At 35.4% G+C, this 27,983-nt stretch overlaps 1 protein-coding gene and 1 pseudogene across 2 annotated transcripts in view; one reads left to right on the top strand and one right to left on the bottom strand.

Annotated features, from left to right (window-relative positions):
- acbd4 (acyl-CoA binding domain containing 4) overlaps positions 1–5,883 on the bottom strand; it is an 11,183-nt gene extending 5,300 nt beyond the window's left edge. For both annotated transcript variants that reach the window (XM_030122542.1, XM_030122543.1), the window contains exons 1-5: positions 5,678–5,883; positions 2,370–2,507; positions 1,025–1,145; positions 214–298; positions 14–134 (exon numbers count right to left, since the gene is read on the bottom strand). In XM_030122542.1, coding sequence (XP_029978402.1) covers positions 14–134; positions 214–298; positions 1,025–1,145; positions 2,370–2,460 — 418 coding nt within the window. In that variant the 5' untranslated portion in view covers positions 2,461–2,507; positions 5,678–5,883. The remainder of the gene's footprint in view (positions 1–13; positions 135–213; positions 299–1,024; positions 1,146–2,369; positions 2,508–5,677) is intronic.
- A 5,508-nt stretch (positions 5,884–11,391) lies between these two features.
- Positions 11,392–27,983, top strand: part of LOC115410501 (1-phosphatidylinositol 4,5-bisphosphate phosphodiesterase delta-3-A-like) — a 39,018-nt pseudogene continuing 22,426 nt past the window's right edge.

Raw genomic sequence — 27,983 nt, 5'->3', positions numbered from 1 at the left:
GGTGTTCCGTTACCGTCTCTGAGGCTCAGCAGCGCCTCCGGAGGCCGAGGCATGTCATCGATGACCAGGTACAGAGGCTCGAAGTGGTGCAGGAGCGACGCCGTCTTCTCGTCCATGGGCATGGTGTCGATGACCTGCAGGGGGGAGGGGTGTGAGGCGTTCACTGACTGTGGGGAATCAGAGTGTTGTCTGGTACCACCCTCCTGAACGTACCTCCTGAGCCACTTTCTTCATCTCGTCCACGTACGCTGCCATGGCGCTCTCAGTGCTCATATCTCCCAGCCGGCTCCAGGCGTCCCTGAACGCACCATATGAGTCAGATAACCTGCTGTTACATCACCTCCACTCTCCAGTCCAACATAAACTTTAAATCCAACTAATTTACCGTCACCTTTCACTGATGAAACAATGTTAGGATTACATTTAATGTCATATTTATCTGATCGAAGAGACTAGTTGTTCTTTGTCTCTTTTTTTAATATTAAAACGTTACAAACACTGTGTGAATATGTGCACTTTTTCTAATTATTTTAAGCTCTACTAAACTTTGAAGATTAGAAGATTTTGTTTTTTTTAATCCATGACTATGATTTTAAAATACTGGAAATACTGATGTTTATAAACTATACGGACATAAATATTGGGACACATCATGTCTCCAGCTGTCAGATGTCCTGTTCATGAGGATCTGACATAAATACATCAATATTTCCTGGGAGATATGGGAGAAATTGAAGAAAAAATAAAACAGGCAAAGTATTTGAAAAATTGAACAAAATTAATGAAAAAAATTAAGAAAAATAATACAAAACAAAACAACATAAGCCCCAAACTGAACTAAAAAAAAAGGAAAAATAAGTTAATTTAATATTTGATAAATGACTTTTTTTTTTAAAAACTTTTTATCCATGACTTTGATTTTAAATGTTCTTCCTCTAAATTTCTAAAATATTTTTCCTGCTCTGACTGTAAATAATAATTTTCTACCACAACTAACCGTCTACTTTCATCACATCTCACTGACCATTTGTAGCGTCCAACTGGGTCCCAGAACCCGGGTCTGGAGCTGGTACAGGGTCCACACACAGCCTGTTTGTATAAACTGTAGAAACGCAGCATCACCTCGTACGACGGACGATAACAACCTGAAGGAGACAGAGACGAAACCACCGGCGTTTTAAAGAAGAACCCAACGGTCCGTTCACACAAACCCCAGATACTGAACATTTAGAACTTCTGTCACCATCACATGAACAGAAGAACTGATTATTGATTTCTGTTCATTTCTTTATTCAGTTTTTATTCACTTTCACTTATGTTTATTTATTGTCTATTTTGTTCATTTTGTTAATTATTTATTCATTATGTTTATTATTTTGTACATTCATTTATTCATTTTGATCATTTTGTTTATTTTGTTCATTATTTTTTATTATTTTATCAGTTGATCTGATTCATTTTTTGCTCAGTATTTTATTCCCTTTTGTTCACTTTGTTCATTATTTCTATTCAGTATTTTATCAATTAGTTGATTTTATTAATCATTTAGTTTATTTTGTTCATTATTTTTATTCATATTTTATTAGTTTATTTTATGAATTATTTGTTCATTTTGTTCATTATTGTATTCCTTTTTAAAAAATTTTGTTCATTGTTCATTATTTTCTTCATTTTGTAGATTTTGATAAATTTTTTGTTTATTTTGTTCATTATTTTTATTCATTTTGTTCATTATTTGATCAATTAGTTGATTTTATTAATTATTTTGTTACATGTTTTTTTAAATAAAGTTTTGTTCACACTTTTCATTATTTTATTCACATTGCTTTGCATCACATTTTATTCATTTTCTTCATTTGATTCATTATTTTATCAATTAGTTGATTTAATTAATTATTTGTTCATTTTTTAAAATAAAATTTTGTTCACGCTTTTCATTATTTTATTGATATTGTTCATTTTTTTTGGGTTCATTTTATTCATTATTTTATTAATTAGTTGATTTTTATTAATTGTTTTGTTCACCTTGTTCATTATTTAGTTTATTTCGTTTACGTTTTCTTCATTTTGTTGATTTTGTTTGTGTTTCAGAGTCAGAAACAAAGCAAAGTTTACAAATATTAATTTAAAGCCAAATTAAAATAATAAAATCCCAGAGGACAAAAGCCCAGTGCCTCTGTTCTTAAAACTCTAATATGCATAAACTGCTTCAGAAATTGACGTAATTATTTATTATCATTTATTCGTGTTATTGTTGTTGATCCACCTCCTAATATTCTGTAACAGTAGTGAGTAGAAGTGCGTTTATTTTCCACTTCTCGCAGTATTTCTCTATAATCTGGTTGTGATTCTTGCAGACGGAGTCGTACCGTTCTTGGGGAGGTTGTGGATGACGTCCACGGCGGCCTGGAAGCGTCTCTGGTGGTCGACGTCAGGCTCCACCATCGCTGGGACGGGCATGACATAAACTGGACTGAAAACCTGGAACCGAACGAGTTCAACTGGAGCTGAAAGAGTTCAAACAGACAACAGGAAATGAATGACGTTAGCAAAGAAATCGATCAAACATTACACTTCAGATGAGTTAGGCAACTCCAAAACTGAAATTATTTACATTCAGGGTTCAGACACAGTTTTCAAGGTCAAATTCAAGTCTTTTCCAGCACTTTTAAGGGTCAATTTCACCGCATCACTGGGGTTAAAAACATATCTACAGGAATACATAAACTCAGGATTAGTTTTGTCACTTTTTATTAGGGCAACAATTAATACTATCAAAGAATAAGAGGACCAAAAATAATTAATTATGGCAAAAACTAAAATATTAGTGAAATCATGTATGTGGGCACAAGGTGAAGAAAAATGTAAAAACAAAAACATCAGATTCCATGTACTGTATCTTCTTCTTTTTTCCATTCAATTATATTAAAAAATATTAGCGAAATCATGTATGTTGGGCAACAGGTGAAGAAAAATGTAAAAAAAAAACGAAACAAAACAAACAAAAAACCAGAATTTTCAGATTCCATGTATCGTATCTTCATTTTGAGTTGTTTTTTTTTTTTAACATTTTCTGACATTTAAACAAACCCAACACTTACTAATTTGTCGTATAAATAAAGTACAGAAACAACACCCTCTAACACAGTTGTACATTTATTTAATATTCTAAGTTTAGCAGAACCTAAAATAATGACAAAAAGTACACATATTCACATGCACACACTAGAGGTGTAAGAAAATATCGGTTCTGCAATATATCACAATATTTCATTTCACAATACTGTATCGATATTAAAAAGTACTGTATCAATATTTTTAGGTATTTATTCAAATGCAGATATTGTGGAGGTTCATGTTTGTTTTTCTGTTTTGTTTATATTTCATTTATTATTATTTAACACTGGTTTATTAAATAATGTTAGTTCCTTTGTTTGGATTGAACTAAAATAATGTTCTGATTAGGGATGTAACGATTACCGGTATAACGATAAACGGCGGTAAAATTGCAGACGGTTAGTATTACTGTTTAAATTCTAATTCTCATGATAACCGTGTTTGATTACTGCACTTTTAGGGGAAAAAACCCTCTGTAAAGATCTGCTTTTATGTCAAATATTTGAGTATAGTTTTAATTTATTACAATTTTAATTTTCTATACCTAATATTTGGAACCAATATTCACTTTTAAAGTCTTTGAAAAGGTTCGTTAAGCATCTGTGTGTTATTTATGCAATAAAGTACATACATTTTTCAAATTGGATTTTTTTGTGTGTGTGTGTTTTCTGTCTTTTTCTGTTTTTATAGTAGGTTAATGTGAAAAAATAATAGACAGATGATACAGATGAAGTTGTGCTGAAAAAACAGATCCCAAACATGGGTATAGTAAACATTTGTTTATATAGTATATAACGGCAAAATCAAAAGGACTGAAAAACAGACAAAATATACAGAAGCGTATTGCATTCACACAAAAAAATAAATTCAGTTCTGTTTTTTGTGTGAATGCAATAGACTTCCATAAAAATAGGCTCAGACCCATAAAGGTTAATATTTGAATGTTTCTGCCAACAGAAGGTATGTTGTGCCTATTATTTTATGTTACTGTTATTATTATTTATTTTATTTTTTAAAAAAAAAATACAACTTGGTTAAATTATTTCAGTGTGCGTATCAGTACTTTTTGAACATTTTCAACAATACCGCGATAATAATAATAACCGTGATAATTTTGGTCACAATAACCGTGATATGAAATGTTCATATCGTTACATCCCTAGTGCTGATGTTAGTTCTGAACAATTGAATATGAACATTTGAACAGGATCTTAAACTGTAATGTCCGTAAAACATAATTTCAGTTTGAACACAGGAACATTTTGTGATATAACATTAGATCCTGTTCTGATCAAATAAAAATGTGTTTAACAAGGGTTTTCTTAAGCAGGGAACAGGGGCGCTGCACCCTCATACTTCCAGCTAGCACTCCCTTACCGAAATTCCGATTTTTTTTTTTTTACCCTGAAGCTCACAGTTACACCGTACACGTATAGTTACATGCAACACAGTACTTACACAATATGCAATCTGTCCAAAAATGATCTTTTCCTGGTGAAACTACCACAGTAACAACACATGACAATGTGTTTGAAAAACCCGTTTAGTATTTGTACATGTTTCTGGTGTAATTCAGTTCTTCAAGGAAATAATCATTTTTTAAAAAGAAACACACAAAAAAATTTCCTTTTAACAGTATCATGATGTATCGTGATATATCGTATCGTGGTCCTAGTATTGTGATTTGTATCATATCGCCAGATTCTTGTCGACACACAGCCCTAGTACACACAGTGTTTATAACTTCTTCTATTCCCAAAGTAAAAGAGCAAACAGCTAGTCTCTGAAACCAGATAAATATGACATAAAATGTAATAATAACTCCAAAAATAACAGTTTTATCAGTGAAAGGTGAAAATAAAGGAGTTTTAATGAAGTTTACATTAGACTCAGGTTCTGGGATAAAGGATTAAAAACAGTAGAAAAACTCTGAGTGTTAAATATCTGTAGAATGGAATAACATGTCAATAAAAGCCCCTCCATGGTGGTCTGGTCCTGGGTCTAGTCCTGGTCCTGGTTCTAGTCCTGGTCCTGGTTCTAGTCCTGGTCCTGGTCCTAGTCTTGGTTCTGGTCCTAGTCCTGATCCTGGTTCTAGTCCTGGTCCTGGTTCTAGCACTGATCCTGGTCCTGGTCCTAGTCCTGCTCCTGGTTCTAGTCCTGGTTCTAGTCCTGGTCCTAGTCCTGGTCCTGGTTCTAGTCATGGTTCTAGTCCTGGTCCTGGTCCTAGTCCTGGTCCTGGTTCTAGTCCTGGTCCTGGTTCTAGTCCTGCTCCTGGTTCTAGTCCTGGTTCTGGTTCTAGTCCTGGTCCTGGTCAGTCTGTGACGTCAGGACCTGTTTGTGTCCAGTTTCCTTCTGATGCTAATGTGTTTCCTGGTGGTTCTGCTGAACCCTTAAACTCAGACAGAACCCTGCTGTGATCTTTACCTCCTTTACTTTATTTCCTGGTACTCCATCTGCCGTTAAACCCTCACAGTCCGTGTTGTTCCGCTCTTTTTTCTGCGGAATCGCTCTGTAATCTGAACTATGTCTGCTAGCCTGGACCGTTAGCATGTTCGCTCACCTCAGTAGCTGTTCGTCCTGCGTCTGTCCATGATCCGAACCGGGTCTTTACTGGACACACGGAACCGTAACGGACCGGTCCCGGGAGCGGTTCGACAGTAGAGGCCCGTTTTACAACATTTAGGAGTTTTACTTGTGTGTTTTGTAAAGTTTGTTTGCAGACAGACAGTGTGCTGCCCTGTCACCTCCGCCTGCCTGGAGCTGTGGTTACACTTCCGCATTGAGTCACATGACACACCCCGGACACGCCCCCTTCTGAGATTTAAAGGGACAAGCTCAAAGTGACGTCACTGTTTACAGTATGATTACAAATGATCCTCCTAAGAGATTAAATATGAGCAATCTCACATACTTTAACAAGATTAAGTGGAGAAGAAAGAACCAAAGCGCTGGTAATCTGATGTTTTCAATATATGTGATTAAAAAAAATAATAATAAAGTCTTATTACACAGTAGTTTATGTCCATTTATACATTAGATTATAAATGTTCCAGTGTAAATAACCTGAAAAGTGAATGTGTTGTTATGTGAAGACAGTGTTTTGAAGTAGATCTGACGTTCTCTCGTTAATCCTCACTATTCCATATTTCGACCCAAAACTTTATCTTGGAAACTACGTCCAGCCAGCATTTGGACTGAATTTATCTGTGACTCATACTTGGTAAAGTTTCAGTACTTTTATCCTGGAATAATTCCACTTGCAGACCAGTGCAATGATTGACTGACTGATTGATCTTTTATTCCAAGCATATGAAAGCACAGAGAAAATAAAAGACTAAAAATATATAATGAACTCTGAATTAAGCAAAAAAAAAAAAAAAAATGTTGAATTTAGCAAAAAAAAAAAAAAAAAAAAAAATCAGTGAATGGAACACTGAAAATTATCTTTGATTTCTTGAAATAAGATTTTCCAGACCTTTTGTCTGAAAATAAGTTCTTATATCTCACTAACAAGCAGTGTCGGCTGCTCGTCTTTCAGACAGGGGAAGCTCACTGTCGGCTTACATCCAAAAAATTGTCAAGTTATTTAAACATGAATTCGGCCCTCTGCTCCTTGTGATTTGTAGATCTGTGTATTTACAGTGCAAGAAATGAACAGTTCATTTGGTTTCTGTGATTTCACAGCAGAATGTGTGACGGTATTAAACTGAACTGTGTCAGTGAAGGAGCAGATCTGAGAACAGCTGTCAATCAAACGGGATTCAGCCTTTGGACCCATCCTCCAATCAGCACCTGGAAGCTCAGCGTCCGGCCCGGCCGAGCTCCGCCCACAGCTCCATTCACCCCCAGAGACGCTGAGCGTCCGGGGGCGGGACAACACGGTGTCATTTATCCAATTAGCGTCCAGTTTAGAGTCAGTTTCCAGCAGTTCCACTCAGTCCCATTGAAGTGCATGGACGCTGAGCGTCTACGACAAATGCACTGAGCAGAGATGGAGGAGAAAACACAGACACGGGAATGGAGGAGAAGTGAACAACATCCAGTCCACTGATCTGGGATCAAACTGATTCTGAACCAACTGGTCTGAGAGATGAACGTGTTCCAACACATTTGGAGTCAATGAAATGAAAACACCTGAACAGATTTGAGCATTTAATGGGAGTCATTTTAGAGGAAGCTGAGCTTCCACTGCAGTCTGACACTAAACACCTCTGATAATAAGTTCCTCTTTCAGTGATTCTGTCTTATTTTAAGTGTGATGAGATATTTGGATTAGAAATCAGAAAACTAAGTTTGGTAAGATTTGGATTTTTGCAGTGACAGATGGACTTTCCGAACCTCACCCTGACCTCTAGCTTCAACACAGTAAAAACAGACTTCGACATGTTCTGCTGCAGTTGAACAAACAGTGGAACATGGATGAGACAGGATCTAAAACGTCCAAAACCTGGAGACGGATGAAAGCAGGAGGGTTTAATGTTAGAGGACAGTTTGTTCCTCCCAAGAAAAAGAACAACTGAGATCCTGAGGAGACGAAAAACTGACAGATCTGAGTGAAAAGTGTGAGTGAAGAAAAGAAAGGAAGAGTTTTACATTCCAGTGGCTCTACAGTGGTGTGTCTGAGGAGGAAACGCCGGCAGGTGAGTACGTTCCACATCCAAATATCCAAATATAATCATATCAGCGAACCTGCAGCTTTAAGTGGCATCCTGGCTTTGTTTCCTCAGTCCAGGTTATGACAGGAAATGATCTGTCGGCAACAGAGTTTAGAGTCTACGAGACAGATGTGGAGGTGAAGGCCAGCGGAGGAAAAGAAAAAAAAAGAAAAGAAATAACCAACAACTACAACAGTAACCTGATTTATATGGAGTCCACAGCACAAAAATACAAAGGAATCTAACTTATCTACACCAGATCTGTCTGTCTGTCTGTCTATGACTCTTTCTTATTTACCAACAGTAACACTGTCTTCAAAATCACAAAATAAAATAATAATAACAACAATAATAATAACAAACGGTTCTAAGATTTCCCATCATTCCACAAAATGTCAGAGGAATCCACATCAAACTTTAGACCAAACATCTTCTAAAGCACCAGGTTCCTTCTAAACTGTCCACATTTACATACATCAGTTATAAGTCTTCCACATATTAGTTTGGCTTTTTGATATAAATACTTCCAAATTCCTCATTTTCAAAAAAAAACAACAAACAAACAAATGCACTAAATACTGTAGATTTCTGGCCTTTCCTTGGCTGCACCAGGTCCTCCTGTTGGACCACCTGCTGTGTTTGATCTGGAAATAATTAGATGGACATGTAGTTATTTATCTATGTATGAATATATGTATTTATTTATTTCCTCTAAAAGGTTCTTTTGTAGGTTCTTCATATATTAAACTGTCGGACTCTGTCTCCATAATCATCTTTTGAAACTGCGTGGTTCCTACAGAGTCTGCATTTCCTCATTCAGAGCCACTGGCGCTGTGTGCGTTGCTATGGGTGATCAGTGATTCTAGTGCGAAAATTTTACACATGGTCCTTCATTTTTCCAAAAAAGCTCCTTAATTGTTTATTTTTGGACGAAGGAAATTAATTCACACGATCTGGAACAGGTCCAACTGCGGCATAAATGCGAAAACACGGATTGACGGAAAATCTCGTCATTGGCGAGGAAGTGTTGGAAAGCAACTGATGGAATATCTCATCAATGGCGGGAAAAGAGTTCAGTGTAAGTTTTGTATTTTCTAAATTCATCCTACAGACCGGATTGGACCCTTTGGCGGCCGGTTTTGGTCCACGGGCCGCATGTTGGACCCCCTGCTGTACTGGCCCACCACCACCACAGTGCATGTATGAAGCAGAGTCGTGGGCTTCAGGTGTTTGTCCTTCAGTCTGGATCCTGCTCCTAAACCTACAGGTCAGTTTCATTCAGTGGAGTTCGTTCTATTTTGGATCCTCAGGCTTTTTTCGGACATTTGGCTGATTTGAACTCATTTATCAGAGGGGTTTAGAGGATCAGGTATTTTCATCACTTAGTGTCTGTGATTGGACTAAAAATAAAGAAGAAGAGGAGCGCTTTCACTTAGGACACATCAACACACACACACTCCTCTTACTGTAATCCGGTTAAAATCTGTCTGTTGTCAAGGCAACGGAGATGAACCCAGAAGTGACGAGGTTTTCCTTCAAAACAAAAGCAAACAAAAGACTGACAATTTAATGTCACAGGAAAGGATTTCCATTTTTAGAGTGAATTTATTCTTAATTCCACTCTTTCTTCATAAGAAATACTTATATAATTAATAAGTCCGCTGTTATTTGTGAGGTTTTTAAAAATTTATTTACCATTGTTTTTTGTAATGTTAGTATTAATCAGAGCATTTACACATGGAAACAAATGATTAAAATAACATTCATCAACTAGTTTACACCTTTTTTTGTGTGTTTGAATTAAGAAAACACATTTTTACAAGTTAGATTTGGGATTTTATCAGTGGAAATCAGGTTAATACTAATAATAAAAAATAAAAATAAAAAAAATCATATAGGCCTACTTGGGTTTGGGAAATGCTTGTGATTATTTATTTTCATATTTGTTTATCCCTGGTGCTAGACTACTGTTAATACATCTGCTATTGTTTGTTAAATATATCTTATTTACAATTTTTTTCCCCCTAATATAAGAATACACAAATATTTACACACAGAGACAAATGATGAAAATACAAATTCATCAATAATTTACATCCTGTTTTGTTTAAATTTATTACGAAAAAAATCTTCTTCACATTTTTTTGTTAGATTCTGTTTTAATAAACACGGTTGAAAAAATCCACAATTACTTGGGTTCAGGTATAAAGAGCATAATATTTGTTTTGAAGATTTAATAACCATATTGAAACTAAATATTGTTTCAATTCAGAAATATACAGAAATAATTACAATGTTATTCTCGTTAGGCCTATGTTATGTATTTTCTGCTCGAAAGCATATTTTATCTCAATGTGGCCCTAATATTATTTTATTTGATACAACAGGATTTCCTCTTTCTTCTTCTTCATTTTATTTTTTATTTGTTACATGCTCATGGTATGAACAGTGAAATGCAAGAACTGAACAACACAGCATAAAGGCTGTGCAATAAAAATTAGACAAATAAATTGTATATATAAAAACCCTTACTCTTAATGAGTGAAGTTTATAATTGCAATAAAGAAATATAAAATAAAAGTGACTATACAAATATTAAAATAGTTCACTATATTACAGTACATTATCATTATTGTTTTTGTTATTTCAGCAGTTATTAAGTATATTATCATCACTTTCTATCTATCTATCTATCTATCTATCTATCTATCTATCTATCTATCTATCTATCTATCTATCTATCTATCTATCTATCTATCTATCTTTATTGCAGTATTATGACTTTTATCTGCTTTTCTTTCATATTATTGAGCTGATACTGTGAATAAAGAGTATTTTCATTGTGTTTTGTTTAATTTCTTCATTCTTTGTGAACAAACATTAACTTTTTAGTAAATGTTGATTTTTAATTTTTATATGAGTCTTACATAATTTTTGTCTTGTTGCGTGTTTTACAGCATTTTCATTATTTGCATCTTTTATGTAATTTTCATCTGTTGTAGAAATTAGAAAATTCTATATTATTAAATTAGATAATTACATTTAAAAAACCTTACTCTTAATGAATGAAGTATATATGATTGTTTTGCCCTTTGGGAACATTAAAGATTTTTCTATTCGACATAATTGCAATAAAGAAATATGAAATTAAAGTGACTATACAAATATTAAAGTAGCTCACTATATTACAGTACTTTATTATTATTATTATTATTATTATTATTATTATTATTATTATTATTATTATTGTTGTTGTTGTTGTTGTTGTTGTTATTGTTATTTTTGGCAGTTATTAAGTATACTGTCTTCACTTTTTCATCACATTTTATTATGACTTTTATCTGCTCTTCTTTCATATTACTGAGCTGATAATGTGAATAAAGGGTATTTTTTTATTGTGTTTTATTTTATTTCTTCGTGAACAAACATTACCTCTGTTAAAATAATCCAGTATTTTTACTCTAAACTTTATTTTTTGTCCATATTCATGACAGTTTATTGTTCATTAGTTTTATTTTGGACTCTGTGAACTACTGCCCCCTGTTGGTGGACTTTTATTCTGAAATCCCCCACCGGAAGTGGTCTGGGGTCCTGGTCCGGGTCTTGACTGAGTCCAGCTCCAAATCCAATCTGTGACATCAGCAGGATGAAGGTCTGGCCCCGGTCCTGGTCTTCCTCCTCCGGGATAAAACCATGAGTCGGACCGAGGCGGACCCGGTTCAGTAGAGTCCGGATCAGCGGCAGACCCGGACCTTCAGCCCACCAGGCCCGGCAGGACGGAGGACCGAAGACCGGCACGGACCGCATCATGCTGGGGAACAACAAGAAAGGAGACCCGGACAAGAACGGAGCCGGGACCTCCGAGTCCAAGGCCATAGACCCGCTGAGGAACCTGGGTGAGTACCGGCCCGGGTCCGGGTCCGGGTCCGGGTCTGGGTGCGGGTTCCAGGGGAGACCCGAGGACCACCGACAGGACCGATATGAGGAAAACCAGGTTTAGAAGAAAACAGAATAAAAATAAATAAATCTGAGCAGATTCACAACAAACAGCATCTTTTAAAAACACATTTAGTGAGAATTTACTCTGAAAGAGTTAAAATAAAAATAAAAAACACACTGAAAAGGACTTTAATAAGAGAGTAAAACGGAATATAGGCTAATATTAGAGTAAATATGACTATAATACTAGAGTAAATATAACTATGATAATAGAGTAAATATGACTATAGGCTAATAATAGAGTAAATATAACCATAATAATAAAGTAAAAATGACTCTATTATAATAGAGTTAAAATAAAGATGAAAATAGACTGAAAAGGACTTTAATAAGAGAGCCAATATGACTATAGGCTAGTAATAGAGTAAATATGACTATAGTAATAGAGTAAAAACGACTCCATTATAAAAGAGTTAAAATAAAGATAAAAGATGACTTTAATAAGAGAGTAAAAATGACTATAGGCTAACAACAGAGTAAATATGACTATAATAATAGAGTAAAAACGACTATGATAATAGAGTAAATATGACTATTATAAAAGAGTTAAAATGAATATAAAAATAAACTGAAAATGACTTTAATAAGAGACTTAAAATGACTATAGGCTATTAATAGAGTAAACAGAACTATAGTAATAGAGTAAATAGAACTGTGATAATCGAGTAAATATGACTCTATTATAAAAGAGTTAAAATAAATATAAAAATAAACTGAAAATGACTTTAATAAGAGACTTAAAATGACTATAGGCTAATAATAGAGTTAAAATGACTATAATAATAGAGTAAATATGACTATAGGCTAATAATAGAGTAAACAGAACTATAGTAATAGAGTAAATAGAACTATGATAATAGAGTAAATACGACTCCATTATAAAAGAGTTAAAATAAATATGAAAATAGACTTAAAATGACTATGGGCTAATAATAGAGAAAATATGAATATAATAACAGAGTAAGTATGACTCCATTATAATAGAGTTAAAATAAGAGTAACAATAGACTTAAAATGACTGTAATAAAAGAGTTAAAATGATTATAGGCTAATAATGGAGTAAATATGACTCCATTACAATAGAGTTAAAATGAATATAAAAATAAACTGAAAATGACTGTAATAATACACTTAAAAGGACTATAGGCTAATAATAGAGTAAATATGACTATAATAATAGAGTAAATATGACTATAATAATAAAGTAAAATGACTCTATTATGATAAGAGTTAAAATAACAGTAACAATACGCTTAAAATGACTGTAATAAAAGACTTAAAAGGACTATAGGCTAATAATAGAGTAAATATGACTATAATAATAGAGTAAATATGAGTATAATAATAGAGTAAATATGACTCCTTTATAAGAGTTAAATACCCATAATAGTAGAAGAGTTAAAATCACTCCATCATAATAAATAAAATCATTCTATCTGTCCATGTTTATTAAAGCAGAGGCTCCAAAAACACTCTTTTACGTTTCATACTCATGTAAATGTACAGAAATACTTCAGGAATTGTAATCATTTATCCATAGTTTACATTTCTTTGCATCTTTTTGCATCTTTTCCATCTTTTTTCCTCATCTTTATCTGATATATTTTACAGTTTTTTCATCTGTTTATGGCTTTTACGTGGTTATGATCACGTTCATCTTTTCTGTTTTATCTCAGTTTTTGTCATTTTGTGTCCTTTTCTAACATCTTTTATAGAATATTCATCTCATGTCTTTTACAGTTTCTTCCACGTTTGTAACTTTCGCATATTTTCCTTTTTTGTCTGATGCATCAGTTTCATCATGTTGCATCTTTTACATGTTTTTTTGTTGAATTGTGTCGTTTCTGTCGCTGTTTTAGTCCTGTCTTTTACATCATATATTGTGTCTTTTACTTTCAATTTGGTTTCTTTCATATTTTGTATTTTGCTGTTGTTCTTTATTAAATGTTAATTTTTTAATTTCATATCGCTTTTAGGTAATTTTTGTCTTGTTGCGTCTTTTACGGCGTTTTCATTATTTTGCATCTTTTATTTTCTTTTGTCGTAACTATTCATCGTAATAGAGTTAAAATACCTCCATCATTAATCGTATCTGTCCATGTTTATGTCTCACATTGATGCAAATTTATAGAAATACATTAATACTAGTGTGTCGGTATAACCTTAGCCCATTGGTAGCTGGGATAGGCTCCGCCCCTGCAACCCTAGCGAAGATAAAGCGGGTTCAGATAATGAATGAATGAATGAATGAATGAATGAATGAATGAACATCAATAAACATGGAATCATTTATACATTTTTAACGTTTTCGTGAAAATATTTACATTTACAAACTATCTTTTGACAAAAAATGTGAATAACCTGAAAAAATATGAACAAAATGAAATATCTTAAGAAAAATCTGTGTAATTGTACCAATATTCTGTCTGTTATTAAAAGTTTTGTGTGTTTGTAGATCCACTGTGATCTGTACGTTATAATGAACATGTGCAAATGATAAACGGAGGCAGAATATCGGTAAAGTTACACTTATTTTTTTTAATAGATTTCAGGTTGTTTACATTTTTTTAAAGGAGAGTTTGTAGATGTGAACATTTTCATGTAATTTTACTTTTTTCACTCTAAACCACAGATAAAAGTTTGTAGTTGTCATTATTTCTATATGTTTATGTCATTATTTTACTGGTCTGGTCCAGTTTGGATCATTTAGGGCAGATGTGATTGGACGTTCCTGTTGTTCTCCGTGTTTTGGATGCTTTTGTTGGAGTTCAGGGTTTGGCAGAAACATCTTCAGTTCAGCTTTTTCATCCTCCTCCTTCAGGTCCTTAAACCTCCATAAAGTGCTGGGTGTGGACGGGTGTGAACTCACTTTAGAAATGCTTTTAAGGCTGCATCAAAGAGGAAATAAATAAATAAATATAAAAGCAGTCGTAGATTCTGGTCAGACTATAACCATGTGATCTGCGCTAATGCACAGACGCTGAGATATGAAGAAGAAATCCACCTGATGTTTAAGAAGAGCCAGAGCAGGAGATGAGTCCAGGACAAGAGGGACCGTCTGGGTCTGGGTCTGAGTCTGGGTCTGGATATGGATCTAGTAATGGGTCTGGATATGGATCTGGGTCTGGTAATGGGTCTGGACCTGAATATGGGTCTGGGTGTGGATCTGGGTTTTATCGTGGTTTTTAAGCTAAAGTTTTTGTTAATCATGCTGCATTGTGGGTCTGGATCTGGGTGTGGATCTGGGTGTGGATCTGGGTCTGGATCTGGGTGTGGATCTGGGTCTGGATGTGGGCTGAATCCGGATCTGGGTCAGGATCTGGATATGGGTCAGGATCTGGGTCTCGGAATAGATCTGGTTCTGATTCTGGGTCTGGGCCTGGGTCTGGATCCGGGTCTGAATCTGGATCTGGATGTGGGCCAAATCAAGATCTGGGTCAGGATCTGGATATGGGTCTGGATCTGGGTCTGGGTCTGGGTCTTGGTCTAGATCTGGGTCAGAATCAGGATCTAGGTCTAGATCTGGGTCAGGATCTGGGTCAGGATCTGGGTCTAGGTCTGGATCTGGGTCCAGATCTGGGTCTAGGTCTGGGTCTGGATCAGGATCTGGGTCTGGGTCTGGATCAGGATCTGGGTCTAGGTCTGGATCTGGGTCTAGGTCTAGGTCTGGATCTGGGTCTTTCTGTCTTCATATTCTTGTCTTTAACTCTCCGTCTGTGTGAACTGGATCAAACAGAACTTTCAGAACCAGCGCACACGCTGTTCATCTACATTTTGTAAAAATCCAAACAACATGTAATTACATGTGAAAGCAGAACCACACATGTGTTCTAAAAGGGTCCGTCCAACCTGAAACCAGGGGCCTTAAATATCCTTAAATATCCTTAAATGTCCTTAAATGTCCTTAAATATCCTTAAATGTCCTTAAATGTCCTTAAATATCCTTAAATGTCCTTAAATGTCCTTAAATATCCTTAAATATCCTTAAATGTCCTTAAATATCCTTAAATGTCCTTAAATGTCCTTAAATATCCTTAAATGTCCTTAAATGTCCTTAAATATCCTTAAATGTCCTTAAATACCCTCCTCCTCTGGACGTGCCAGTTGGTGAATGTTTCCGTTCTTCCATCTTCGACCTCAGAGGTTCAAACCCAGACCAGTCCAGGTTTACTCTGACTGCAGGTGGGCTTTACCCATACACAGGTTTTTACACACATTTTCACTCTGCATAAAAAATCTGAGTGAAAAAACCAGGAGATAATGTAAAAAAGGCTTTGGAGACGTGGAAAATTCAGCAGAAACACAACTATGTTGATAACTGGAAACAGATGGAGCGAATAAATGTGACTATTTCAGCTCGATTTAATCCAAGAAACTGGAAAAAGCAAATGGAAACAGAAATGAAATGTGTGAGGAGCTGCAGACCCAGGACGGCTTTGGCAAAAGGAGGGAGGGTTTATGTGATCCAGAACAGAGGGTCGGTTCAGTCCAGTTCGGTTCAGTTCAGTCCAGGAGACCAGAACATGGATCTGGCATGGACCAGTTCAGACAGAATGAATGTGATACCAAAGGAACGTCTGAGGGGACAGTGGTAAACGTGGCTTAAAAGTTCACTTGGGCTTAATGATGAACTCCTGAGATTTTGGTGGCCAAAGGTCAAAGGTCAAGTTAGTTTTGACCTTTTGACTCTCCATTAGTTTGAATGTGACATCCCAGGAGTGTCTCAGGGGGCTGATGGTAAACTTGGCTTAAAAGTTTATGTAGATTTAAGGACAAACTCATTAAATTTTGGTGGCCAAAGGTCAAAGGTCATGTTTACTTTGGCCATTCTATTAGTATGCATGTGATAACAGAGCAAATGTTTTTTTGTTTGTTTGTTTGTTTTTTGGGGGGGGGGCTGGGCTTAAAAGTCTGCTTGGAATTTAGGATAAACTGACTAGATTTTGGCCAAAGGTCAAAAGTCAAGTTTGTTTTGACCTTTTGACTCTCCATTAGTTTGAATGTGACATCTCAGGAACATCTTCAGGGAATTCTGGTAAATTTGGCTTCAACGTTTGCTTGGATTTAAGGATAAACTCATTAGATTTTGGTGGCCAAAGGTCAAAGGTCAAGGCTGCTGTGAGCTCACGTCTGCCTGCGTGTATAACTGTAATATCTCAGGAAGGTGTGAGACTCAAAGGTCAAGAGGACCTCGAAAAAATATGTTTTGACCATAAATCAGAATTTTAGATTATGTTGCGAGAACTGCTTCCTGTTAACTCTGACTTCAGTGCTGCTTTAAACGTTGGATGCTTTATTTGTTGCGTCACTGTTCTTATAATCATATTTTCTGTCAAACATGTGAGTTTTTCTCCACTTCTGCTAAAACATCCAGCTGACCTTTCACTTTATCTGGACACACACATATCATTATTTGCCGTAATAACACATTATCTCCGCTATCGTCTCTGATTAACTATCACATGTGACCTGCGGTACATGACTCAGTTTTTTTGTTTTGTTTTTTTTTTTATCTGTGTGCTGCAGCCTGACCCATTAGTCATAACACACACTTTTATCACACACTGGTGGTTGTGGTTTCATCTGTACTTATCTGTGTGGGTCAGGGTTTATGGATTGGTTTTCCTTCCCTCATGCGGCCTTCCTCCCTCTGCTGCAGTATTCCCTCTCTCTCCTACATTACCGTACACAGCCTCGTGTGTTGTCTGGTTTTAAGACGCCGTTGGGGCTGCGGCGGCCACGCCCTCCAACCACAACGCCACTGGTGTTTCAGCTGATTTCTGCTTCGTCAGCTCAGGACTCAGCAGTATTCAGAGGAGCGTGTAAATCACCTTCATACAGTCATTTTATACGAAAAAACATGGACTACGCACTCATAGTCACGTACAAACACTAAGGATAACTCACATTCGAAGGGTCAACAGGTCACTGATTAGACCCTCTGTCTGTTTAATGTATTTAGATTCTGAACTCTATAGTTTACACTGAAAATCCATTATCAGTCCATCATCATCTGTTCAACCCTCAAACACCTAAACGTCCACCTCCAACCAAAAGCATCGACTGATTCAGCAGTAAAACCCCTGGAGTTTGATCAGTGACATAAATGATGGTTGTAGATGCTCGGTTTATGTTCAGTTAATGATAGATTTAGATGGAAAAGTCACTTTTTCTTCAGTTTTCTCTGTGTTGATATCCCCCTGAGACCTAGCAATGCATTTTTGTCCTCTGTAGGGGACAAAAGTTTCCCAGTTTTACCTAAAAAATGCTGTCCACTGCAAAGGACATCCCATAAATAAATAAATAAATAACAAGTGGTTCCAGGCACAACAAGCCCTGCCCCTCACACATATTGTATCTTATTTTGGCATCGATCCAGCTGATGTCATCATGTCTATCCATGTGCTGATGTCAACATATCAACTGCCTCTATATATGTGCTAAGTTTGAAGTAAATTGAAATAAAATTGATGTTTTTATTGACATGTGAAATTTCACCCATTATAAGTAAGTGGGAGAAAAAAAAGATTTAAAAAAATTCCTAAAAAATGTAAACGTTGACCTACTTTTGCCAAAATGTAGAGACATTTATTCTATATTACTGGTAATCTATAAACCCAATTTGGTATAAATTCAACCAATAGTTTTGCTGCTACAGACATTTGAAATCCCGTCCCATTATAAGTAAATGGGGAAAAAAAGATTTTAAAAATTCATAAAAAATTTGAACTTTGACCTACTGTTCCCAAAATGTATTGAGATCTATTCTGGATCACTGGTAATCTATAAACCCAATTTGACATGAATTTACCCAATAGTTTTGCTGCTACAGACATTGGAAATTTTGCCCATTATAAGTAAAAGGGGAAAAAAAGATTTTAAAAATTAAAAAAAAATTGAAAATTTGACCTACTTTTCCCAAAATGTAATGACATCTATTCTGGGTCACTGGCAATCTATAAACCCAATTTGGTGTGAATTCAACCAATAGTTTTGCTGCTAAAGTGTTAATCAAACAAACAAACATACAAAGTGAACCAAAAACAGTACTCCTTGCCTAAAAATAATTTTAGAACTACATGTGAAAAAACTGTTGCATTATCCAGTTTCCAATCAAGACAGTTGTTTAATGTAAAAAAGCTAAAACTTTCACTTTCCTGGGTGTCAGGAGGATATAATAACCATTGGCTTTTACGAACATCCACATGACTTATATTTGTGTTCTATGTCACAGCTCTGACTCACTCACTGTTAATAAAGAAATCAGTCCAATGATCAGTCATCTGGATGTGGGTTAACAGATGTTGGAAGAACTGAACTCAAACAGATGACGTCAACATGAAACATCAGACGAAAAAGGATATATTATAAAAAAAAAAAAAATCTAGTCTCCTGTCTCTTAGAATGAGGAATGAATAAATGATGGTGTTTATGTTGGTCATTATGATCCCATAGTGTCCTGGGTTTTGTCAGACCTCTATGTTTCCTGTTTTATGGAAATATTTACCTCCGCCAAGGAGGTTATGTTTTTGCCAGGGTTTGTTTGTTTGTTTGTCTGTTTGTTTGTTTGTTTGTCTGTCTGTTTGTTTGTTTGTCTGTCCGTTAGTGTGCAACATAACTCAAAAAGTTATGGACAGATTTGGATGAAATTTTCAGGGTTTGTTGGAAATGGGATGAGGAAGAAATGATTAAATTTTGGTGGTGATCGGGGGTGGGGGGGCCCACGGGGGGGGCCACTGATCAGCCTTGGCGGAGGTCTGCGCTCTCCGAGTGCTTCTAGTTGTATCTGAATTTGGAAAAGAAAAGATGGATATCATGATGGAAGCTAGCTTGTGTTTGTTGCTACAATAATAATGTTTAGCAACAGTTAAACCTTACAGCTTTTAAATTTGTCAGTAATGGTTTGGCTGAAGTGATTGCATATCTGTAGAACAATTAATAAACTGAAATGAATGTGAAAGACCAAAAAGTAAAGACAGAACAATAGCTACATAGAATTCTGTGTCATCTGCATATAATGACATACAAATATACTGATAGAGTTAACCCATAAAGACCCAGTGCTACTTTTGTGTCAGTTCCCAAATGAATTTTAACCTTTCTTAAATGATTTATCACCATCTTTTATAATTTTCTCCTCTGTATTTTGCTTTTTTTTCCAGTAAAAATGGAAGCTCAGATTAAACTTGAGGGTTGTTATGTTAAAAAACAAAGAAAACTGAAAAAGGTGACTTTTTAAGCAAAGATATCAATAACTGAACACAAAAATAAGCATCTTCATCCACTGTCATTGATCCAACTCCATGGGTTTTACTGGTGAATCAATGCTGTAGAAGATGACGGTGTTTCCACGGTAAGTACGGAGCAAGGTTACAATAGTTTTGGATTTTTCATTATAGCTTAGTTTTATTTCATTTTGACTTTTTTCCTCTAATTCAGTTAGTTTTAATTAATTTTTAGAGCAGGTTTGCTAGTTTTTACTAGTTTTGGGGTTTTTTTGTTTTTTTTTTCTAAATGCTTTGTTTTAGTATTCATTTAAATTTTTTTCATATCTTTTCTCTTCTTCGCTGTCGTATTCAAATAAATCCCAGACAGGACTCTGCTGCTTTCTCCCAACTTTATTCTGCATGTTTCCAGGTAGAGTGGGGACGAGAAACCAATTCTAAACGACAAGTGAGGAGAAGTGACAGACTGTGAAGTGTCGTATGGTGCTGCTAGCTAACATTGCTCGAGCAAAATAAATCAATTTCATATCAATCCAACATTGACAAATATGAAAACAAAGTAAATTTTATCCATAATTTTTATACGTTCTAGTTTTAGGAGCACACAATACAGTTTCAGTTAGTTATTGTTTTTTTTTTTTTTAATTCTAGCTTTTATTTATTTCAGTTAACGAAAATGTTTTTTCAATTCTAGTTTTCTTCATTTTGTTAGTTTTCGTTAATGATAATAACCTTACTATGGAGCCTCTGAACGTCCAAATGGGTCATATCTGATGACCATGAAAAGATGAAGGACTGTATTTTACACCAATTATTGACATGTGTTGATAGGATTAGTGGACCAACAGGTATTAAACAGTGTAGATCAGTAGGTGGTTCTGGTCTTTGGGTCTTTAAGGGTTAAATAATGAAGTTTATCATCCAAAAATATATAATGTACTGGGTCAGAAATTACACTTCATGGAACCTGCTGAATAATCGCATGAAGACATGAACATTCAACAACACAAGCTACTCATGAAGACGTTATACTGAACAGGAAATGACTGAAAACACACATTTAACGTCTGCTCTGTCATATAAGCTTGTCTTCTCATTTCCATCTTTGCATAAGGCCTCGTAGGATTAACTTTCATAACGAACCAAAAGCACTTCGTTAATTAAAAATGTTCTGTCACCTGGAATCACCTTCGTCCTCTCTCTGCAGCATTTTTTCCCTTTGTTTCTACCACAAAATCTGTCACATCCTCTTTTTTAGTTGTTCGTATATCTCTCAACATATTTTCACTAGATTCCCACCCAGGGTTTTTATCCTCCGACCAGAACGAATACATGATGCTCTTCAGTACATGACAGTAAGTTGTAACAAAGTAGATCATGAAAAGAAAGTAGATGCAGTTAAAATAAAATAAATTAATTTAAAAAAAAAGGAAAATTATATATATATATATATATATATATGTATGTATATATATACACACACACACATATACATACACATCATTAGAAAAGGGCCCACACTTTCTCCCATCATGGTATTCCAGTACAGTTTCTGAACTGGTAGGCAACTTAAGAATCCAAAAAAAAAAAAAAAAGAAACAAGTGTTCAGAACCCAAACCTCCTCCTTCACCTGAACACTGTGCATGTGTGGATCGACTATTTCTGTTTAAATTCCACAGTTTCCAGGTTGTTCCATACAGCAGAAGTTGAAGCTTGGTCCCAGTCATGTGTCTGTCTAATTAGATTCAATTCACCTCAATATTAGTTGAGTTCTAATTTTAAATGTGTGGTAAATGGGATTTTCAATGTTCAGTGTAAATGTCCACAGAGTCCACATTCCACAGTGGATGTGGACAATTTTGTGTCAGATACAAGATATTGTTCTAAGCTACAGGTGGATCCAATTGGAGGCTAATCGGAGTTGTTTTGAATTTTTTATGAATTTTGGAAAATTGCTCAATGATGACAGATGGAAAATTGTAGAAGTTGTGACCTTGCTGTGACCTTGAACTTTGGCCTACTGGGACCAAAATGTACTGGGTTGGTCCCAGGGCCTAGGCCTATCTGTGGGGAAGATTTGGAAAAGATGGGTGGAAGGGTTTTCCCCTAAAGTCACTGACAAACAAACAAACAAACAAACAAACACACAAAGCAAAGTGAACACAATACCTCCTGGCGGAGGTAAAAAAAAGAAAAGAAAAAAAAGAAAATGCTAACTAGAAAATAGAGATACAAAAAAAAAACCCTAAACTAAAAAAAGGTGCATATCCAAGGCCCTGTTTGTGCTGTAATCTCCCTCTTTTCTGCTTCATTAACCAGTATTATGTTCACATGGACTTCTGTTTACTGTCACTTTTCACATCATTAATTAGTTTTTTCCCTGTTTTTTTAGGTGTTGAGGAAGATGAAAATGTGAAGCTGATGCTGCAGGGCTCCAGTATGGTGAAGGTAAAGCTCTAAGTTATGACTAGCAATAGGTTTTATTCAGTCATTTACACTATATGGACAAAAGTAAGTGGACACATTAAATTCAGGTGTTTCTTTTCTAACAGGGGTCTGGGATACAAAACATTTAGGACAAATGTCAGAATATAGTTTTATATTATGGGATGAGTATCATTAAATTCAACGTGTCCACAGACTTTCGTCCATATAGCGTAGGACTGAGTAGACTTCATCGGAGTTCTCTGTTTCGTTTGAAGGTTCGGTCGCCTCGTTGGCAGAAACGTCGAACCCTGAAGCTGATGGAGGACGGCGTCACCGTCTGGTGTCAGTCGCACAAAACGTCGAGTCGAGCCAAAGAGCAGCAGTCGTGTAAGTGGAACCGACCTCCAGGACATAAATACGGAATTACTGATCCCAAAGAGGAAATTCACTGTTTTCAGCAGCTTAAAAACAACAACGGCCATGAATCCTCAGACTGAGGTGTAGTTGAAACATCCATGTAAAAAACGTCTGTGTTTGGTGCTCAACATGACTGTAAAACTGAGGTTAAAACTGTCCAATCTGACCGCAAATGGGTCGGACCAGTAAAATAACAGTATGATCATTCATAAATAATGACAACTCCAAATTCTTCTTAGTTTTGTGCAAAAAAAGTCAAATTACAATATGAAAACGTACAATTTCTTAGAAAAATAAGGGAGATTTTAACTAGGGATGTCCCGATCTGATCTAAAGGCGGGTATCAGCTGCTGATCTGGCATTTTTTAGAAGATCAGATTGGATCAGATTTAGTCCGGAGATCAGGCTGATCTGGACCCGGTTCTGGGGGAGGGGGCCGTTGAACACATGTCCCACTCCCTCAAATTAAAGTTTCTGACTGTAGGGAAAAGGAAAATTAGCTGCACAACAGTGGAAGGCTTACAGGAATTAGTAAAGCGTCTGTAAGTTTCACTTTCACTTTATGGTCTGGTAGTGACGCACGAGTCTGGGGTTTTTTTTCAGCCCACGAGGCTTCTTTTAAAACTCTTCTTCTTTTGTTGTAACGTCCGTCAACATCCATTTTGTTTTAATTCACGTGACTCTAGTTGCAGAAAAAGGCCTTTCCATCGCAGTTTTGTGTGATATACCATTTGTGCTACGCCCGAAAAACCACCTCTTGCTTTTAATCAAAAAACAAGAGTTTTGACAAAATTGACATTTTTCCATTAGGTACATTTTTATGCTCAAGTTATATTCATGCAATTTGTTGGTTAATGGAAAAGTACGGAAGCGTATTGCATTCACACAAAAAAATAAATTTGGCTCTGTTTTTCCAAATTAACGAGATAATTATCTCGTAATTACGAGAAAAAATAAGTTTAAAAAAAATTCGGCTCTGCTTTTCTGAATTAACGAGATACTGTTTTCTGAAAAAATTTAAATTCGGCTCTGTTTTTCCGAATCAACAAGATAATTATCTCGTTGATTCTGAAAAACAGAGCCGAATTTTATTTGTGTGTGAACGCAATACGCTTCAGTAGAAAAGTGACCAGTTATGAGTATTTGAAGTTTTTTTTATGGCTAAAGTTGATGAAAAAGAACACAAAATTGTGAAAAAGTTAAAAATAAGTTGCATGAAAGACTGTTAAATTCCTTCATAAACACCCTTCTCACAAGTAAGTAAGTAAAAGTAAAAAGTAAAGTAAAAGCACACTGACACATTTTAGCAAGATGAAAAAAAAAAAGTATTCCAATTTTTTGTAGTACATTGAAAAAAAATTGTGTTTGTTGCATCAAAAAATATGGTTTGTTTACATTACAAATGTGGCCTTTAAAGGGTTAAAAATCTGACAGTATTTGGGGAGTTTGTCGATGGTTAAAGTTGATGAAATACAAAAAAAAGTTAAAACTGTATGAAAGATGTTTAGACCTTATTCGATGCTGTGCTGATGACGCGCTTTAGGTGATTAGAAGGACGTCTGTGGGCGGGAACCAGAGCGTTAAAGGACACACACACACACACACACACGCACACACGCACGCACGCACGCACACACACACACACACACGCACACACACACACGCACACACACACACACACACACACACGCACACACACACACACACACACACACAGCTCCTAAAACTCAACTTTTTCACCAAACACACACTGTTCACTTCACCACATCACACAGAAACATGATCTGGTGCCAATTACACGAGATCTGTCCTGGGGGGTGGGGGGGTGGTCACGTAGACACCGAACCACAGACTCCAGGGCCGGTCTACGTCCTGTAATCTGTGCGTTTGAAGCCCAGGAGCATCCACTGAGCGTCAGGATGGAAATAGAAGACGCTCTGTAATCAGACGGAGAAGGGCCCGGCAGCTCCGTCTGCGACACGACGGCTGAAACCAGCACTTATGTCGGACTGAAATAGACGCATGTTCACGTTTCACCTCACACACCCAGAGCCCAAAGCCTTCTGGGTCCACTTCTAAAAACAAATCAAAGCTCTACTGGGCTCTAATTATCATATGGAGGTGGTTCTGAAACTCTGGGTGGGACCTGACATGATGGATCTGAGGTATGATGGTGTTTAATTTATACAGAACCACTTTAGTCCTGAACGTCCGAGCTGAATCTACATATGAAGTCATGTTGTCTTTAGGGGTGTAAGAAAATATCGGTTCTGCAATATATCGTGATATTTCATTTCACAATACTGTATCGATATTTTTAGGTATTTATTCAAATGCAGATATTGTGGAGGTTCATTTTTGTTTTGTTTTTTGTTTTGTTTACATTTTATTTATTATTATTTAACACTCTTTTATTAAATAATGTTGGTTCCTTTGTTGGGATTGAACTCAAATCCTGTTCTGATGTTAGTTGTGAACTAATAGAATCTGAACATTTGAACAGGATCTGAAACTGGAATGTCTGTAAAACAGAATTTCAGTTTGAACACAGGAACATTTGGTGATAGAACATTAGATCCTGTTGGGATCAAATACAAATGTGTTTAGTATTTGTGCAGATTTCTGGTGTATTTCAATTCTTCAAGGAAATAATCATTTTTTAAAAAAAGGCCCTTTTAACAGTATCATGATATATCGTGATATATCGTATCGTTGATCCTAGTATTGTGATTTGTATCGTATTGCCAAATTATTGCCAATACACAGCCCTAATTGTCATTAATTAAGTCCATTTGTTTGGTTTTTGAGCAAAATGTTCTGATATGAAAGTGATTAATGACCAGGGGTGTTAGAAAATATCAGTTCTGCAATATATCGCAATATTTCATTTCACATTACTGTATCGATATTAAAAAGTACTGTATTGATATTTTTAGGTATTTATTCAAATGCAGACATATGGCGTAGGTTCATTTTTGTTTTTTGTTTTTCTACATTGTTTATCTCTTATTTATTATTATTGAACACTCTTTTATTAAATAATGGTTATTTGAATCATCCTAAAAACACTTATTACTGTCTGAGAGGCAGATGTTAGCTCCTTTGGAAACTAGGAGAATTAGAAAAAAAATTGGGATATAGCATTAAATCCTGTTGTGATCAATGAAAATGTGTTTAGTATTTGTACATGTGTCTGTGAAATTCAGTTCTTCCAGGAAATAATCATTTTTTAAAAAGAAACAGACAAAATTTTTTAACAATATCGTGATATATCGTGATATATCATATCGTGATCCTAGTGTTGTGATTTGTATCGTATCACCAGATTCTAGCCAATACACAGCCCTATTAATGACAGTGTGTCCGACCTCTGCTTCCTGTTTTTATTCTGTTTTCTGTCATTTTATATTTGTTTTCAGACCTCTGTGGGGCCCTCCGACCCGAACTCCAAAATAGAACCTTTTTCTTTAAGCCCCACAAGGCCATAGGTTATGGATAATATATGCAAAGAAATACAAAATTACATTAAAAAATTAAAAATAAAGATGTTTTTACTCTGAACACTAAAGAAAATCACTATTTTCAGCTTCCAGATGATTAATTTCTCCACATCTAATCTTTACTAAGCAAGTTTAAGCATGTTTTTCAGGGTATTTATCTATATTTAATTAACTGATCGTGTATGTGTGTCTGAATTAAATTAATATAGTTTGCTGAAAAAGTAACTTTTTCTTCAGTTTTGTCTCTTTTGATTTAATGATCTTTGAATTTACTTGGAGTTTTTATGAAAATCTACGTGATCAGTGAATTAAATAAAGGAAAATACCTGATAGTCACTGAAAAATGCAACATAAAGAAAATAATATGATAATAAATGGTGATGGATCACTTAGGAAAAATGATATATTGAGGAAAATCATTTGGAAGTCTTTAAGGGTTAAAGCCCTTCATTTGAATATTGTTGTGGGTGTTTTTCATGGTAATTATTATTATTTATAATTAATATTTGGACTCTTACTGTTCACATGAGACAAACAGCAGATAAACTAGAGGTTCAGGAGTTATTCTACAGTGACAGACATGTTCAGTCCCAGGTTTGAGGTTATTTCTGTTCGTAGGTGTTCGTCATAAACTGACTGGGTGGTCTACTGCTGCAACAGGCATCACATTCCACACCGCCCTGTGGATTTTAGTTATTATAGTGTTGAATTTTTAATCCAGTTCTTACTTTTCTTCAGTCCTTCAGTTTAGTTTTTCATTTCAGTTGCACTCGCAGTTTTACTTTTATTTATCTTGAGGAACTGACTAGTTTGTGTTGAGTTGTTCTTTAGTTTTAATGTTAGTTTGAGTGTTATTATTAAGAAATTAGGGATGTAAAGTTGTAAAACTTGGCTGATAATGATACCAAGAGTGAAAATGACATTATAGCTTATTTGTGTTTTCTTTAGTTTCTTTTTGTTGTTGTTTTTTTATCTCCTTAACAAAGAAATCTTCATTATACATATGAATGTAGTTCCTATTTTAAAGTCTTTCATCATATTATCTTTGAATGAACACAGATTTATAACTTTTATTTAACACAACAGATATTTTAATGAAAATATGACCTTCTCGGTGTAGTTAACCCAAGGAGCCATAGATAGCATTAGCTTTTAGCTGCTAACAGTGTAGCAACTAGTCACATTGACTCTACCGACATTCAGTTGGTAACAAAGCATTACACAATATTTTATCCAATTTATACATCAAAATCATAATCGGAAATGAACTAGTCGCTAAAGCCGCTTAAATAACAAAGTGAGAAGAAGGATATTCATATCTGATTCATGCTTTATCATGTGAATATTTAATAAAAAATATGAGCAGACTGGAACAAAAACATTGAATATCTTTCAGTGTAGCTAACTCACAGAGCCTTAGCATTAGCCATTAGTATTAGCTGCTAAAGTAATGAAGCTAAAGGTACAATATTCTCTTCTGTAAGGAAGTAGTACAAATTGAGTCATGCTTCACCCCAGATTCATGCTTCATCATGTGAGTATTTAATACAAACATAGTTAGATTAGAGGAAAAAATGTTTCTCAATGTATCGAAACCATGGAGCCATAGTATTAGCTTTTAGCATTAGCCGCTAACACGTAG

The sequence above is a fragment of the Sphaeramia orbicularis genome, chromosome 19 (genome assembly GCF_902148855.1).
Source record: "Sphaeramia orbicularis chromosome 19, fSphaOr1.1, whole genome shotgun sequence".
Taxonomy (NCBI): domain Eukaryota; kingdom Metazoa; phylum Chordata; class Actinopteri; order Kurtiformes; family Apogonidae; genus Sphaeramia; species Sphaeramia orbicularis.
The sequence above is the reverse complement of the archived record's forward strand: the minus strand, read 5'-3'. Positions and strand labels throughout refer to the sequence as shown.